The sequence below is a fragment of the Akebia trifoliata genome, chromosome 14 (genome assembly GCF_017979445.1).
Source record: "Akebia trifoliata isolate Shusen 1 chromosome 14, ASM1797944v1, whole genome shotgun sequence".
NCBI classification, from domain to species: domain Eukaryota; kingdom Viridiplantae; phylum Streptophyta; class Magnoliopsida; order Ranunculales; family Lardizabalaceae; genus Akebia; species Akebia trifoliata.
Genome location: NC_141388.1, coordinates 6,870,395 through 6,884,143, shown reverse-complemented (window position 1 = coordinate 6,884,143; position 13,749 = coordinate 6,870,395). Strand labels below are relative to the sequence as shown.

Genomic DNA, 13,749 nt, shown 5'->3' with positions numbered 1-13,749 from the left:
AACAAATGAAGAATTCAAAAATGCAAAATGTAACAACAAAATATTCCGACACTTGGCTGACCTCTGAAAGTGCCTTGCGAACACCTAAGCTCTGCTCATCAAGAAGCAGCCGTACAGCTTCAACAAGTTCAGGCCTTTTTGAGTGCCATGCTTCAGACAACCTCCAAAGAATAAATGAAAATAAGGTAAGCTCCAGTAAGACAACTGAAATTAGGTTTATGAATCATAAGAGGGAAAGGAACCTGGGCAAGAGGTGCTTTAGTACACAAAGAGCGCCAAATGTAAAAGGTTCTTCCTTTAACCTGCATTTCTAGTAACAATAATAGGTAGATTCAAGTAACAGAAAAGAAAAGGGAACCTGGTCTTCCTTAGATGTCCATCTCAGCAAGAAAGATGAATTTTAGTTATGTTCTTGAACTTACAGGACCAAAAAATAATAAGTAAAAAATGATTGAATGTATCTCGATGATGTTAAAATTGTACAAGTAATGAAGATCCAAAAGCTATATTTGCTAGAAAAGTTACTCACATTCAAAAGGAACGCGAAAAGGTCCTCGTGGTACACCAAACCAACCGTCAGGAAGCAATGCTGAACTTCATTATAGGTCTGCCACATTAACAATAATGATAATGGCAACAGAAAAATGGAATGCAAAAATATTAGTCATAGCTAGTGACTATCAAAAAAGGACAATGAAAACATCCACAATTCTTGGTAGATCTCAAAAAGGACGGACCAGCAATAACACCAAAGAGTGAAGAAGAATAGGGGGTGTTAAAGAAAAGAACAAAAGGGGGCCTAGACCCATAGCTCGGTTTGGTTTGACACATTGCAAGGCAACCTTGAGGTCGTGGGTTCAAGCCCAGCTTACGCATCAAAAAAAAAAAAGAACAAAAGGAAAATATAACTTTTTTGTAACCAACCATGATTTTCAGCAAAAAAACAGCACACATCAGGAAAGAGACTCACCTTCTTGACAAGTAAAACATTATATTACGAAAGGAAGGGATCGAAATGACCTGATATAGACCAAAAAATGAAAGGGAAACGAAAACACAAACAAGATCAACAAGGAAAATCAGACCCCTTAAAGCCTCGTAAACAAACCACAGCACACTGCGACTCTGATATTAAAAACACTACCCCATCTAAATAGAAAGCCTTCAAAGAATACCCCTTTTAAACTCTTTGAAGTCTTTGCACCAAAAGAAAAGGGAGCCCATAATAGAAATGATAATCTCTTGAGGCGATTGCTCTCGCCCTTCAAAAATATGGATGTTCGTCTCCTTCCAAATGCTCCAACACAAAGAAGGGGGTTATAGCCCATAGGATTTTTCACATCTTAGAGAGAAACCAATTTAGGGAAAAGAAGTGAGGCCAAATGTTATGAGAAAAGAGCAACGAAGAAGGAGATGGTCAATAGATACCCCATTGACATTGCAAACAGAATAAAAATTTGTTGAGAAAATTGGATATGTTGGAGATGTTCTTCTCATTAATATAATTGCATCTTATATATTTCAAAATAATAATAATAATAACAGTAGATTTGGCCTTGGCCAGGGTCGAATGGAGGAATAGGATTTGTTTAGCTCACCCCAAATCTTTGATGATGACTGAAGAAGATTTAGGGCGGTTCCCTAAACTAAAACATGATTAAGAGCATGCTACACCTTTAGGTTGCCACTACAAATATAGGCTGGAAGAAATTCAGTGCTCACATATTTAGATTTTCCTTCCACGCAAGACCATTGGATAGGGGAAAACACACACACACAACAAAAAAAAAACAGATAGCTGTTGAAATAAAATGAAGAGAGAGAACATTGTTGATTTATAAAACCCTTTTCTTGCATGAGAGATGGAACAAGGCAACAAGCTCACCCTCTCTTGCATAGACAAAGAAGCAGAAAGGGTTTTAGGGTTTCACTGTATGCCTTCAACGGAACCAAGTGGTGTAAAGACCTGGTTAAGACTTTTCTACTGTTGTTGTTGTTGTTGACAATGTTGATGAGTTTGGTATCATAACTTGAACTTTCAACCCTTTGTTGTTAAAAGTGATACTAGAGTCCAAGAGAAATGGAAGAGCACAGACCATCCAAAGTAATAAAAACATAAATAGGGTAAAGTGATAAAAATTGCACACAAATAAAAATTGCAACCAGTCAACTTTTAATCAAAATCAAGGCAGGAAAAGAGAATCTGAGTAGAAATGGAAGGGATTGACAGTTACACCTTCAGTCCCGCTGAAAAGTCTAAGCGCTCTTTGTTGTCATTATGAATGGACACCACTGGGAGAAGTGTGGACAAAATGACAGTGAGTTCCTGTGAAGAAACCAAAACATTGAACAAGTATCACAAAACCGACCCTAAACCCAAAAATGTACTCTAGCCTAATTATTTGCAGAAAAAAAATGTGGTGACATAAGTTTTTCCAGAAAAGGTTTGTTAAAACTTAAAAGACCATATAATTGGCCAAGATACTATAATGAATTACACTGCAACTATTTTTCTCAAGGACAGACTTGCACGATTACAACGTGTCAATCTCCAATTTTCCTTTTTATTGATAAACCAAACCCCGAAATGCATACAAAATCCAACTACCAACTCCCCGTAAAGTTTTTGATTAAGCAAAATGCACTTAACAATTCATTTCATCTTAGCAAACGTCAACATCCTTTATCGATGATTTAGATAACAAATATTTATAAGAAAAAACCCAAAAAACAAATAAATACCTAATTTGTTGCATGATCACATCATACATCATATGTTTCACATTTTTCGTCCACAAAACATTTTTTCTTATTGTGATAAGTTTTCCATAAAAAGTACAAATAAAGTCATGGAGTTACACAGAGCATACTTGAGCAACTATGATTGGAATAGACGTATGACAAACAAAGACCTAAGCTCCTTTACATAGAGGAGCAACTAAGTACAAAAGTAACTTGTAAGCAATGAGGGACTAAACACACAAGATACCAAAATTACCCTACTCAAATACAAACTATCTTTTTATTTTAATAAGTCTAAATATAAACTATCAACTAAACATGATTTCAATAATTGTCTTCAATACATCCCCCAAAATAGGAGCAAAAATGATGATGATGATCTAACTTACAAAACGCTCAATTTCACACACGACTTGAAATTTGTGGTGCACTATTATTTATGTAGACTCCGAGAGCCATTTCAGGTTTGGTACCAGTTATACTAAAACAGCTGGCCCAAAACAGGACAATTGGGAACAATTCCAGATAGAAACTAGTTGATTGGTTACCCGTTGACACCCCTAGTTTCGTGTAGTGAAACTTAAGATTTAAGTCACTATCGTCATTTTTGTGACTAAAGAAAATAGTTTCTTGGAACAATGCCCAATACTCAAGATTCGGTAGTGCATTGAAGGGAATGAATTGAACAATTGGTCTCAACCAAGTCTTCATTACAAAAATAGGGGGCATAAATCTTAGGCCTTCAATTCATGAAGCCCTTTAGTTTCTTCTTGGGCAAATAATGACATCTTGCTTTGTTTTTAATTATTCCCTCTTTCTCTAACCTATCTTTGTTAGATGGATCATTTTGGGGAATGGGTATCCTTCTAAAAGAGAGGGAAACCTCTTACAACGCCATAGAACAACTTAATGAACTTCAGAAGGCCATGCACTAATCCTCTTGCGAATTATTTCCATTGAAGCTTAAAGTGCTGCTTGTTAAATTCCAGTTTTTGGTCATCTTAGTTAGACCAGAGAGTCCGATTTCATCACATTCCGTGAAATTCTGCACTTCGGTTCATCGGTACTCAAACTTGGGGAGAAAACCAACTTATATAGCTCTAATACAGAGGAGCAAACATCACTCCAATGGTTAAAAAATTTACAAGGCATTGACAAAAACAAATAAAGATCCAAAGAAGGTTATCTTCAAGATGTTTAACCAAAAGAAAAGAATAGAAAATGATATATTGCGAGATTCTCCATTCTTCACAAAGGAATCATGAAATTATAAGAGATGCAGATAAGCGTGATCAACAACTTTTAATAAGCAAAAAAAGTTCAGATTAACACCAGAAGTCCAAAACAAAATGGGAAAAGATGAATATTACCTCAAAGTCAAGCAAAGGAGGACCATTTTCTGATAGCAAAGAGGCATTGAGGAGATTATGTAGACTACATGTTGCTAGAAAGGCAGTTTCTAGATCTTTCTTATACCTGCGTAGTGGAACCCAATAAATATAGGAACTTCAATGGTGATCCCTGTTGATGAAATGATGGAAAGTAACCAACGTCACTACTTGATAAAAATCTTACAAATCCAATATAGTTGGAACCAGTCTTGGTAAAGCTGTTTTTAGTTGCACCCTGGTAATAAGGCCAACCATCTGACCTAATGCTTCCACAGAAGAGACACGAACCTATTAAATAAAAAGAGAGAACAAATCAAATGTACTTCAACAATATTTTAAGGCCATACCTTCATTATGCTAAAAGGTAAGCTAAAGTTATTATACAGGACCAAGAGTGGTGTACATGGTAATATTCCCTTTTTTCACAGAAAAGCTAGAACTATTGTATTATTCTTGCCTACGGTTTTTCTGTCTTCGATCTATTTATTGAATTTTAGGCCGATCATCCAAAAAAAGAATTAATAAAACTATAACGATCGAGTACCACCAGTTAGTGAAGTACATTAGGAGGGAGGGAGGGAGGGAGGGAGGGAGGGGGGGAGCCTATATCACAGACCTTCAGATCCCGGGAACTTGCCCAAACCCTCAATAGAAGTTCGAAGGCAGAATTCAGAAATGACCTGCACTAGAAGGATACAGCTTTATTTTAGAAATATAACAGCTTTGAAAAATTAATTGAGCTTTCAAAGGTTAGAACCACAACATAAACGAGAATAAGCTCACATGACATCACTATCAAGGAGTGAATGAGATGGAAAATCCACGCCATATTGCCAAACAGCTTGACACCAACATTTGAATGCTGGAAATAAACCGAGAATCAGTAAATACTTGCTTAAATGTATGAGAAGAAGAAAATGAAGTGCACAATAATAACATTAATAGTTACAGCAGATTATCAAAGAACAATACTAAATAGTGATTGAACTTTTTTTATTAGATAAAATAGTTAACAAGATTCTAATGATGCAAGTTCTAAATAATATGTTAATGAAAAGATCATTTTACCATTTGCAAAAATTGGCCTCTGAGCATCCCTCACATTCCCAAGAATAGGCAAAACTCGGGAAAGAACATCTTTTAGTCGTGGAGCAAACTGCAAAGCTTCAATTAAATGAACAAGTACAGGGGCACTTTAGATTTTTTTTCTGACAGTGCAATATCCCAGAATTATATCAAGCTTATCACAACAGAAAGGGAGGATAGAAAAAGGATGGTTAACCTTCAACAGAAGCGAAGTCTGCTAGGATTTGAACCATGGCTGGTAAGACTAAATTAGGCCCCGACAAGTGAAGAAAAATTTCCTCCATCATCTAACAAATTAAAAGGCAGAAAAATGACTTCAAAAAGGGGGGGAGAGAGAGAGAATAATACAAAAGAGTGCATGAGAAAGTACTTAGAAGATGCGACTAACAAAACATTGCCTAGTATTATTAGGTAGTAGCTTGTATTTAGAAGTGTAACCAAAAACCTTTAATTTTTCTTCCTAAAATCGACTGTCTTCAAACTATTCAACCTCTATGGTAAATTAATTTTAATCTATTTAACCTCAACTTCGATCCATTGGTTTGAATCTCACCTTAATCCCTTGTAGAAAACCCTAGAATTGTCTATCAAGAAATTTCATCCTCTTCTAATTCAAAAATCCTATCTTGTTCTTTAGGTATTAAGGTAAAATATTAATCTTAAGGCTGAAGGCTAGGGTAAAAAGTTTTACCCAAGAGGTTGAAGATGACTGATTTGGGGAAGATAATTCAAAGAGCTTTTGATCTTAGGTTGAAGACGAGGGTATTGAGATCATTTTGCATTAGTTTATTAGAGAAGACAGAGGTCAAGGGGGCATGTAAGAGTTTTGGTGAATATTTGAGATATTCTATGTTTTTAAACTCAAGTAATCACCCTGACTTGGGTCTTCTATCATAGACTAATGAAAATTACCTAAATGCCGTTTTCTTCAACCTCTGACCAAAAAACCTTGAATTTTCTCCCAAAGCCAGTCATCTTCAAGTTCTTCTACCTTAACAATTAACTATAGTTTGCCCTCCATCCTAGAAAATCCTGGCTCTGTCCCTGTTTACTGTGTTCTAATATTCATTAGTTAACACCAATATGGAACTGTTTACCTATCATTTCCTATGAATAAAAAGCACCTGTCAATTCTCAGGTATAAAACCAAGTCAATGGCTAGTTCCAACTATTTATTCAAATAACATAGCTACTACTACCAATGAAATTCTCGTCATGTCAACAAAGCTTACCAGGTCAGGCAAATGAGAGCCTATTGAAACAAGTAGACCTGCTGCAGCCCTTTGCCAAACAGCATTAAGTTCCTACATAAATGTGAAAAAGAAATTATGAACTGTACGAATAAACTCCATAACTGCAAACAAAGTTCTTACTAGGAAAAATATCCTTAAGAAAAAATTTAGTCCAGCATTATTTAAATCCATGTGTTAGTTTTCTTTTGGCAGACAGCCACAGTGTTGATCCTAAGCATGGACCATTTGAAAAGTAAGAAAAATAGAATGCCCATGTGTGTTTTCTTTGTGTAAAAAGTCGGGAGACAGTCTCCTACTGATCAATTTCTAAACTTCCTCCATGACTTGGATCTTCTTGTCAATCCTCCCAACTACGCACATCATGAGTTTTTATTCTTTTCTTCAACTAAATTAACATCCAAAGTGAAATAAAATCCAAAGAATTCCCCACAGTTAACACACACCCCCCTCTCTGGTCATTTTCTACACTCATCATACTGTTTATCAAAGTTGTCACTTTTAATTTCGTGGGGGCTCAAGATTACAACAATGATAAAATAGGGTTTCAAAATAAAGCAAAAGACACTTCTCGTTAAAACAAGCTCCACCTAAAGTGAACATGGAAAAGAGTATATATCTATCAACCTCACTATGTTGATCCCTCTAGCTCCATCAACTTCTGAAGTGTATTGTAAACCTTTCCATAACAAGCCTCAAATCATGTGGCACCTATCTAAGCATTATGGAAGAAACTCAAGCCATTATTATTAATATTAATCTCTTTTGCACAAACAATCTAAGTTTCATCAGATTTTCTTTAAAGATCACGTACATTTAGATTGGGTCTCATTATGGGGGTGGGAGTGAAGATGGAGGGCAACTAATTCTCTGTTGTTCGCTTGTTATTTCCTTTGCAGGCTTTCTCGGTCACTTTGAGGTACTGTTTTCGTTTTTTTTTTCCTCCAACAAGATGAGTAGTGGTTTAGTTAATATATAACATAGACCGAGTGTTTTATGCACCATCATTCCTGAGTAGGGGAGAAGCACTCCTTTGTCCAGGGCCTTACACATTGGAAATAGGTACTTCATTATTAGCATAATACAGCTGAATTGTTATTGAAGCAAAGGTTTAGATAACATTAAAGGATTTTCTTTTGAGGATTTTCTTTTCGGATGGAGCCATGTTCATAAAGAGAACTCCAATTACATATGGTAGTGTTATATTATTTCCCCTCTGTTCATCCCCATATTAGGTAGGTCTTCTTGACCTCCATTTTAATCTATTAATGAAATTTTAAATATATCAAAAATAAAATAAAAACAGAAAATCATTAGTCCGTGGCGATGAGGTGTTTCTCGGATAATACTAAGCATTTATCAGTTACTTGCAAGATCTGAAACTGGAAATTGTACCAAATCGAGTGGAAGAAACAATAAAGTACCTTTGAAGAGATTATCTCAGCAGTCGTGATCTTAGCTAGCTTCGCCATGAAAGGAGGATCAACTTCTTTCTTGTCCAGAGAACGGACTGCAAAAGCCATCACTTCAAAAACACCAGCCATGTTCCCAAAACGCTGCCACATTGGAAGAAAACAAAACAATTTAATTAAATTAAAAAACGGAGAAAAACAAACCTAAACTAGAAACTAAACAAAAAAACGAAATTAAGAGTACCCGACGCCCTCCACGAGAAATTGAAGAGCAACAGTCAAGGACCAAAAGAGGGTTCCTGCAATCACGAATTCATTTAGATTCAAACAATCAAAAAACAATAGATCTATTTTTGCTTTTATATAGAAAGGGAGAGAATGAGAAGCTTATTACAGAGCAGCGATGTCTTTGAGAGCAGCCATGGAAGCTTCCCTAACCATAGAAGATTCATCTGCAAGCGAAGAAACAAGAACCTGTACGGCCTCTGAAACAGTAACGAAAGATAATAATTATTAAAAGAAGAAGAAGAAGAAATAGACGGAATTGGAGATCATTTGATGGAAATTAGGGTTACCTGGTGCGAGTAGAGAATTTCCAGAACTTGAAGACGCCATGGATGCAGAGAAGAAGAGAAGAGAAGAGATGTACACAAAGAGAAGAATAAAGAGGGAGGCAGTGATGACAGCACAGAGAAGCGAGTGTTTGTCGTCCTGGCGTCTAACTAATTTTTAATAACAGTTTGTCATAAATTATTTGTTACTTATAAAAGCGCCAATTTACATTTTCTCATCTACTCTTCTTTTCGCGCTTTTGGACAATTTTGGTTGGATTTATGTATCTATGCAGTATGAATGTTTAATCAGCTACTATACCTGCCAAAAGCAATTTTACCAAATCCAACTTAGCATGTATGACGGTTTTCAATTAGCAATCGTTTTTAAGAGTATCGAAATATTTCGGGACCATGGATTAATGGAGTTTTATATTTTAATTATGGGTTTCATTAAGAATTTTGATAATACAACACCTTTTGTCGAATGCACCTGACACCCTTTCTCTCTTTTGCCTTTAGTAAAAAAAAAAAAAAAAAATTTTGATGTGATCACCTCGTGATGCAATGGAGTTGTAGAGGACAAAATTATGTCAATTTAAAAATATATATATATTATTTTTATCGTTAAATTTTATTTTTAAATTTGGATGCTCAATAATCATCTATTTTCAACACTTGAGATCAAACTTGAAAATTAATTATTTTTTTTTTTTAATATAAATATTTTCATAAAATCTTAAAGGTTGATGTTTAGATGTATTGAAAACACTTTGAAATAAGTATTTGAGGGTGTTTTGGGCAGGAAAAAAATTTATGGGGATGTTTTAAGTAGTAAAATAAATTTTAGAGGCGTATTTAATGTATCTTAACGTGTGCCCTTAAGTCACACCTCACAAGTTAAGAGTACCCGTGTTATTATGTAATTCTCTATTGTTGACATTGATGACTGATCCAAAATAATATGATTTTAATTCAATTCATGACAACCATAAGTTAAAAAAATGTTCATATTTATCATTGATAAACAAGACTAAATATACAAATCCTAAAATCAATTCTACAACCTGACAATCGTTACATTGGGGTCCTGAGATCAAAAGATAATAATTACTATCAACCCGATGTTAAAATTAGACTATCGTCTTAAGAGTCGTGCTGTAATAACCTCAATATTGTATCTCACATTGCACATCCAAACATGAGGATGTGCAATATTGAGGTCACTTCAGCATTATTCTTGTTTTAAATCAAAGGTACATTTAAGGAGTGAAGATTTAGATGTTTGATCATGTTTCTCTCTATTTCCAAAAAGAGGGTTAGTATTAATTTTTTTTTATGTCCATTGAAACACTTTTGCCAGCCTACCAACCCAAGGAAAGGAAACACCAATAAGTTTCCAATCGAATAGTTCCATAAGGAAAATTCCAAACAAATAGCCAATGCAATCAAAAGGCTTAAAGTTACTTGACATATAACTCTAGGCAAAAGTGTCATTTCCATCTTCAATTTGAACACTTTTTTAATATCTGTTTGGATTAGGGCACCCACCCATCTTTTTTCTTCCATCAAGTATAATTAATAGAATAATGATTTTCTAAAGCCCCCACTAGCATACACCCCCTTACGTTCTCTATCAAGACATGTGTTAAAATCATAAATATTTTTTCTTGGGATACACAACTGCACATATTTATAAAGATGTACAATTGTGTATCCCAAGTAAAAAGCTATGATTCTAACCCATGCCATGTTAAGGAGCGTATGGGGGCATTATGTCAGAGAGGGCATCAAAAAATCACAACTCTAATCAATAATTTACGACGTATCCTCACAATTATAATGAGAGGACGACTATTCTTGATGCAAATAATTTAATTTTAAAGTTATAAAAGTATCATTGCATCACTTTAAGCTACACAACTCATCATATTAATTATTTTGGAGTTGCTCAAAACCGGCTTCCTTTGCCATTGTGCTGATGTGGCAGCGTTCATGGAATTGAATCACAAATAAAAACATCCTCAAGATATAAGGACAAAAATCCATGGTTCTCTGCACAAAGTCACATTAGCGCGGTGTTGAGATGATTTAGTATAAAAAATATATACATATGATGTTAATATTCTTGAAATTTTGCAAATAAATAATCCATTACAATAACAAATACCAATCGATCAACAGAAGCTTAGATCCAAAATGGAAATACGTACTGTACCAGACAGGCAGGCCAACTGGTAGATTGGCATTCGACCCAATTTATTACATCCACGCAAATTCTATCAAAATAATTAAGATTTCCTGGTAACGATACATTATGTTAACAATATCCATTTGGTAACCCAAATAGATCCAAATCGAACATAGTAGGATTTGCAGTGGACCAAATTTTGATACCATAACAGAAACAAGAACACAAAAAGAGTAAAAGAACTTGAACACTGCAAAAGAGGTATTGATCTGTGCAACAATTGATTATAATGATGTAGCATTTCATTTAATATTCCGGCGACGTCCTTACATATTTGGCTTTTGAAACCTTACATATTTGGCTTTTGAAACCTTCAAGCTGCAATCACAAGTACTCCTTGAGATACAACATCAAATAGCTCGTTAAATTAGTTTTCAAGTTCAAAAAATATCACTATGTACAATCAAGTCCGACTTTGAAGTGGGCAGCTCGCTTCAAAATTTGAAGGAACCCTCCACATTACAAGCCACGTGACATTTTAAATGCCACATGTAATAAAAAATAAGCAAGCAGAAGGTACTCTACACATTTTATCACCAAAAACATTGTAATACAGTGTTGGAACTTGGGATCTGCAAAACCATAATACAACGCAGCCCAAGATAACGAAGTATCCAATCTTGTACTTGATTTCGAGACAGCAACCATAAACCAAATGTGAAGCTAATTAGGCTATTAAAACTAAATCAAGTCATTTTCAATTCCAAGTTTCACCTGGATGGGAAATGGGATTAGCATATCAGCCTCGTTGCATACGAGCACGCAACAACTGCATTTTGAGTTATTTCAATTACATCGCTTCGATGCTTGTTCTTTTTGTGCTGAAGTGTTTGATTTTCTGAAGACAAGAATCAGTTAAGGCAAGACTAAAATCAGAAATAAGTGCAGAACCTATTCAGCAACAAAGGGCAGACTACTTTGAAAGGTTCTTTGGCAACTTAAAACATATTTTAATGATTTTGAAAAATGTAACACTTGTTGATTCATTCCTTTGGAGCCTTGAAACCTTAACAGCAATATTTCTTGGAAGAACTTGGCATATAAACCATCCAAGAAAAAGTTCTTTTTTTTTTTTTTTTTTAAGTATAAACTACCTTGAATTTTTCTGCATTTTAAGAACCTAGGATAAGAGATAAAACAGAGGAAAGAACATTGCAATAATGAGAAAAAGATAAATAGCTTGCTATAATAAAATACAAAGGATATGTATCAATCTATCCATTGTTCTCTCATTTTCTTCCGCAATTGAATCCAAAGATCATTTAATCTCTCTTTCTATTTCAAGATCAAACCAGAACTCCATTACTTCAAAACCTAAAATTTATTATTCAAATCTCAAGAAAGAAAGCTCCAAGTGAATCTGCATGGCTTCAAAGATTATCAAACCCTAGAATTTTTTAACCACAAAAAGAATATCAAAATTGGGTAAGTTGGCGTCTCTACAATAATTCTAGATGAGATGGTCTTAAATTCTAAATCTTTTAACATTTTTTCTCTACATTTGCTTTTTTTTCAGGAACCAATGTTTAGCTAATTAGGCCAAGATCATCTTTTCTTTCATAATTAACCCCTAAAAGAAATCAGTCAAAACACGGATCATGCTTTCAAGGACGAATTAGCCCAAAATTGAAGTTAAAACTCTGGATACAACAAATTAACATCGATACAAGAGAGATCAATCCATTATAGCAAAGATCACTCTAAAAAGGGACAAAATTGAGCATCCTGGTCCAATCAAAATAAACCCTAACTAGCAATTAATGGCATCCAAGAACTTTGGCAACGGAGAAAGAAGCGAAGGTTTCTGACTATAATTCACAGAACGTTAATACTCTTCCAGAGAACATGATTGACAAAAATCATAAAATTGATATTAATTAAAAATAGATTCTGTCATTTAACAAGGACTGGTTGGTAGGGATAACCAAGTTCAATAACACTATAAAGAACAAACCCTAATTCATAAAAAAAACCTAAGAACTGGTAAACTTAGTAACCGCCTTAGTCCCTTCAGATACAGCGTGCTTTGCAAGCTCTCCAGGCAACACGAGACGAACAGCGGTCTGGATCTCCCGAGACGTAATTGTTGGCTTCTTGTTGTATCTCGCAAGCTTCGAAGCCTCCTGCGCAAGCTTCTCGAAGATGTCGTTAATGAAACTGTTCATGATTCCCATAGCCTTGCTAGAGATACCAATATCAGGGTGGACCTGTTTCAAGACCTTAAAGATGTAGATCTTGTAGGTTTCTACGTTCTTCTTCGATCGCTTCTTCTTCTTGTCAGATGAAGCTGCCTCCTTTGGGAGCTTTTTCTCTGCTTTGGGTTTCTTCTCTGCAACTGGAGCCTTCTCAGCCTTTTTCTCTTCTGCAGCAGCCGAGGCTGGCTTCTTCTCTGCTGGTTTCTTCTCTGCCTTCGGCGCCATTAGAGACTTTTGCGAGGTTGGGAGGGGAGCGAAAGGGAATACTTCTTGGGATAGATTGCGAGTTTCTGAAGAAATAGAGAACGTGGGTATTTATAGGATTGGAAAATGAGTTTGATTGGTGTATTTTCTTTGACGCGGATCGATGACATTAACCGTCGATTTTGCAAAATGGAAATGGACGGTGAGGATGAGTTTAGTGTTTAGCGGGAAGAATGAATTCGCCGGGGAGCGAAATTTCTTGGCTTGAGTGTGTTGAAAATTGAGTCGTGATTTTCGGACGCCCCCTCTGACATACGCTCCCTGACGTAGTATAGGTTAGAATCATAGATTTTTTTCCAAAGTGTATATCCCGAGGAAAAATATACCGATCTAGCATATGTCCTTTTTATTTATAAGTCGTGATTAATTGACGCACAATACGTACACGATTTGTACATGGCCGACGTAACAAGTGCACAAAATCATAAATCTTTTTCTTCAGGATACACAAGGAAAAAGATCAACAGTTTCGTGCCCTTGTTGTGTACAGATCACGTATGTTTTGCCGAGTCAATTTATCATTAGTCTTTCTCTATAAACACAAGAAGGTGGCATGTGCACATGTATCAAAAGGATTCATTTGTAGTTTAAAGTATTAATTAAAGGA

At 35.3% G+C, this 13,749-nt stretch overlaps 2 protein-coding genes across 5 annotated transcripts in view; both read right to left on the bottom strand.

The window, feature by feature from the left end:
* Positions 1-8,620, bottom strand: part of LOC147385891 (ARM repeat superfamily protein) — a 37,184-nt gene extending 28,564 nt beyond the window's left edge. For 3 of the 4 annotated variants that reach the window (XM_086422622.1, XM_086422623.1, XM_086422624.1), the window contains exons 1-15: positions 8,457-8,620; positions 8,276-8,366; positions 8,126-8,180; positions 7,894-8,025; positions 6,452-6,523; positions 5,416-5,506; positions 5,202-5,297; positions 4,917-4,995; positions 4,750-4,813; positions 4,318-4,421; positions 4,113-4,218; positions 2,237-2,326; positions 530-607; positions 243-310; positions 62-161 (exon numbers count right to left, since the gene is read on the bottom strand). In XM_086422622.1, coding sequence (XP_086278748.1) covers positions 62-161; positions 243-310; positions 530-607; positions 2,237-2,326; positions 4,113-4,218; positions 4,318-4,421; positions 4,750-4,813; positions 4,917-4,995; positions 5,202-5,297; positions 5,416-5,506; positions 6,452-6,523; positions 7,894-8,025; positions 8,126-8,180; positions 8,276-8,366; positions 8,457-8,496 — 1,266 coding nt within the window. In that variant the 5' untranslated portion in view covers positions 8,497-8,620. Of the gene's footprint in view, positions 1-61; positions 162-242; positions 311-529; positions 608-2,236; positions 2,327-4,112; positions 4,219-4,317; positions 4,422-4,749; positions 4,819-4,916; positions 4,996-5,201; positions 5,298-5,415; positions 5,507-6,451; positions 6,524-7,893; positions 8,026-8,125; positions 8,181-8,275; positions 8,367-8,456 lie in introns of those variants that run through there. The other variant, XM_086422625.1, reaches the window with a different exon arrangement.
* A 3,912-nt stretch (positions 8,621-12,532) lies between these two features.
* Positions 12,533-13,179, bottom strand: LOC147385890 (histone H2B.3-like). Its single transcript, XM_086423789.1, has one exon. The coding sequence runs from the start codon at positions 13,101-13,103 to the stop codon at positions 12,657-12,659; it is 447 nt and encodes a 148-aa protein (XP_086279915.1). The 5' UTR covers positions 13,104-13,179; the 3' UTR covers positions 12,533-12,656.
* Positions 13,180-13,749: the final 570 nt, after the last annotated feature.

What these genes read in the sequence shown, in the direction of transcription:
- LOC147385890 (XM_086423789.1), bottom strand. Translation starts at nt 13,103, where the DNA reads ATGGCGCCGAAGGCAGAGAAGAAACCAGCAGAGAAGAAGCCAGCCTCG.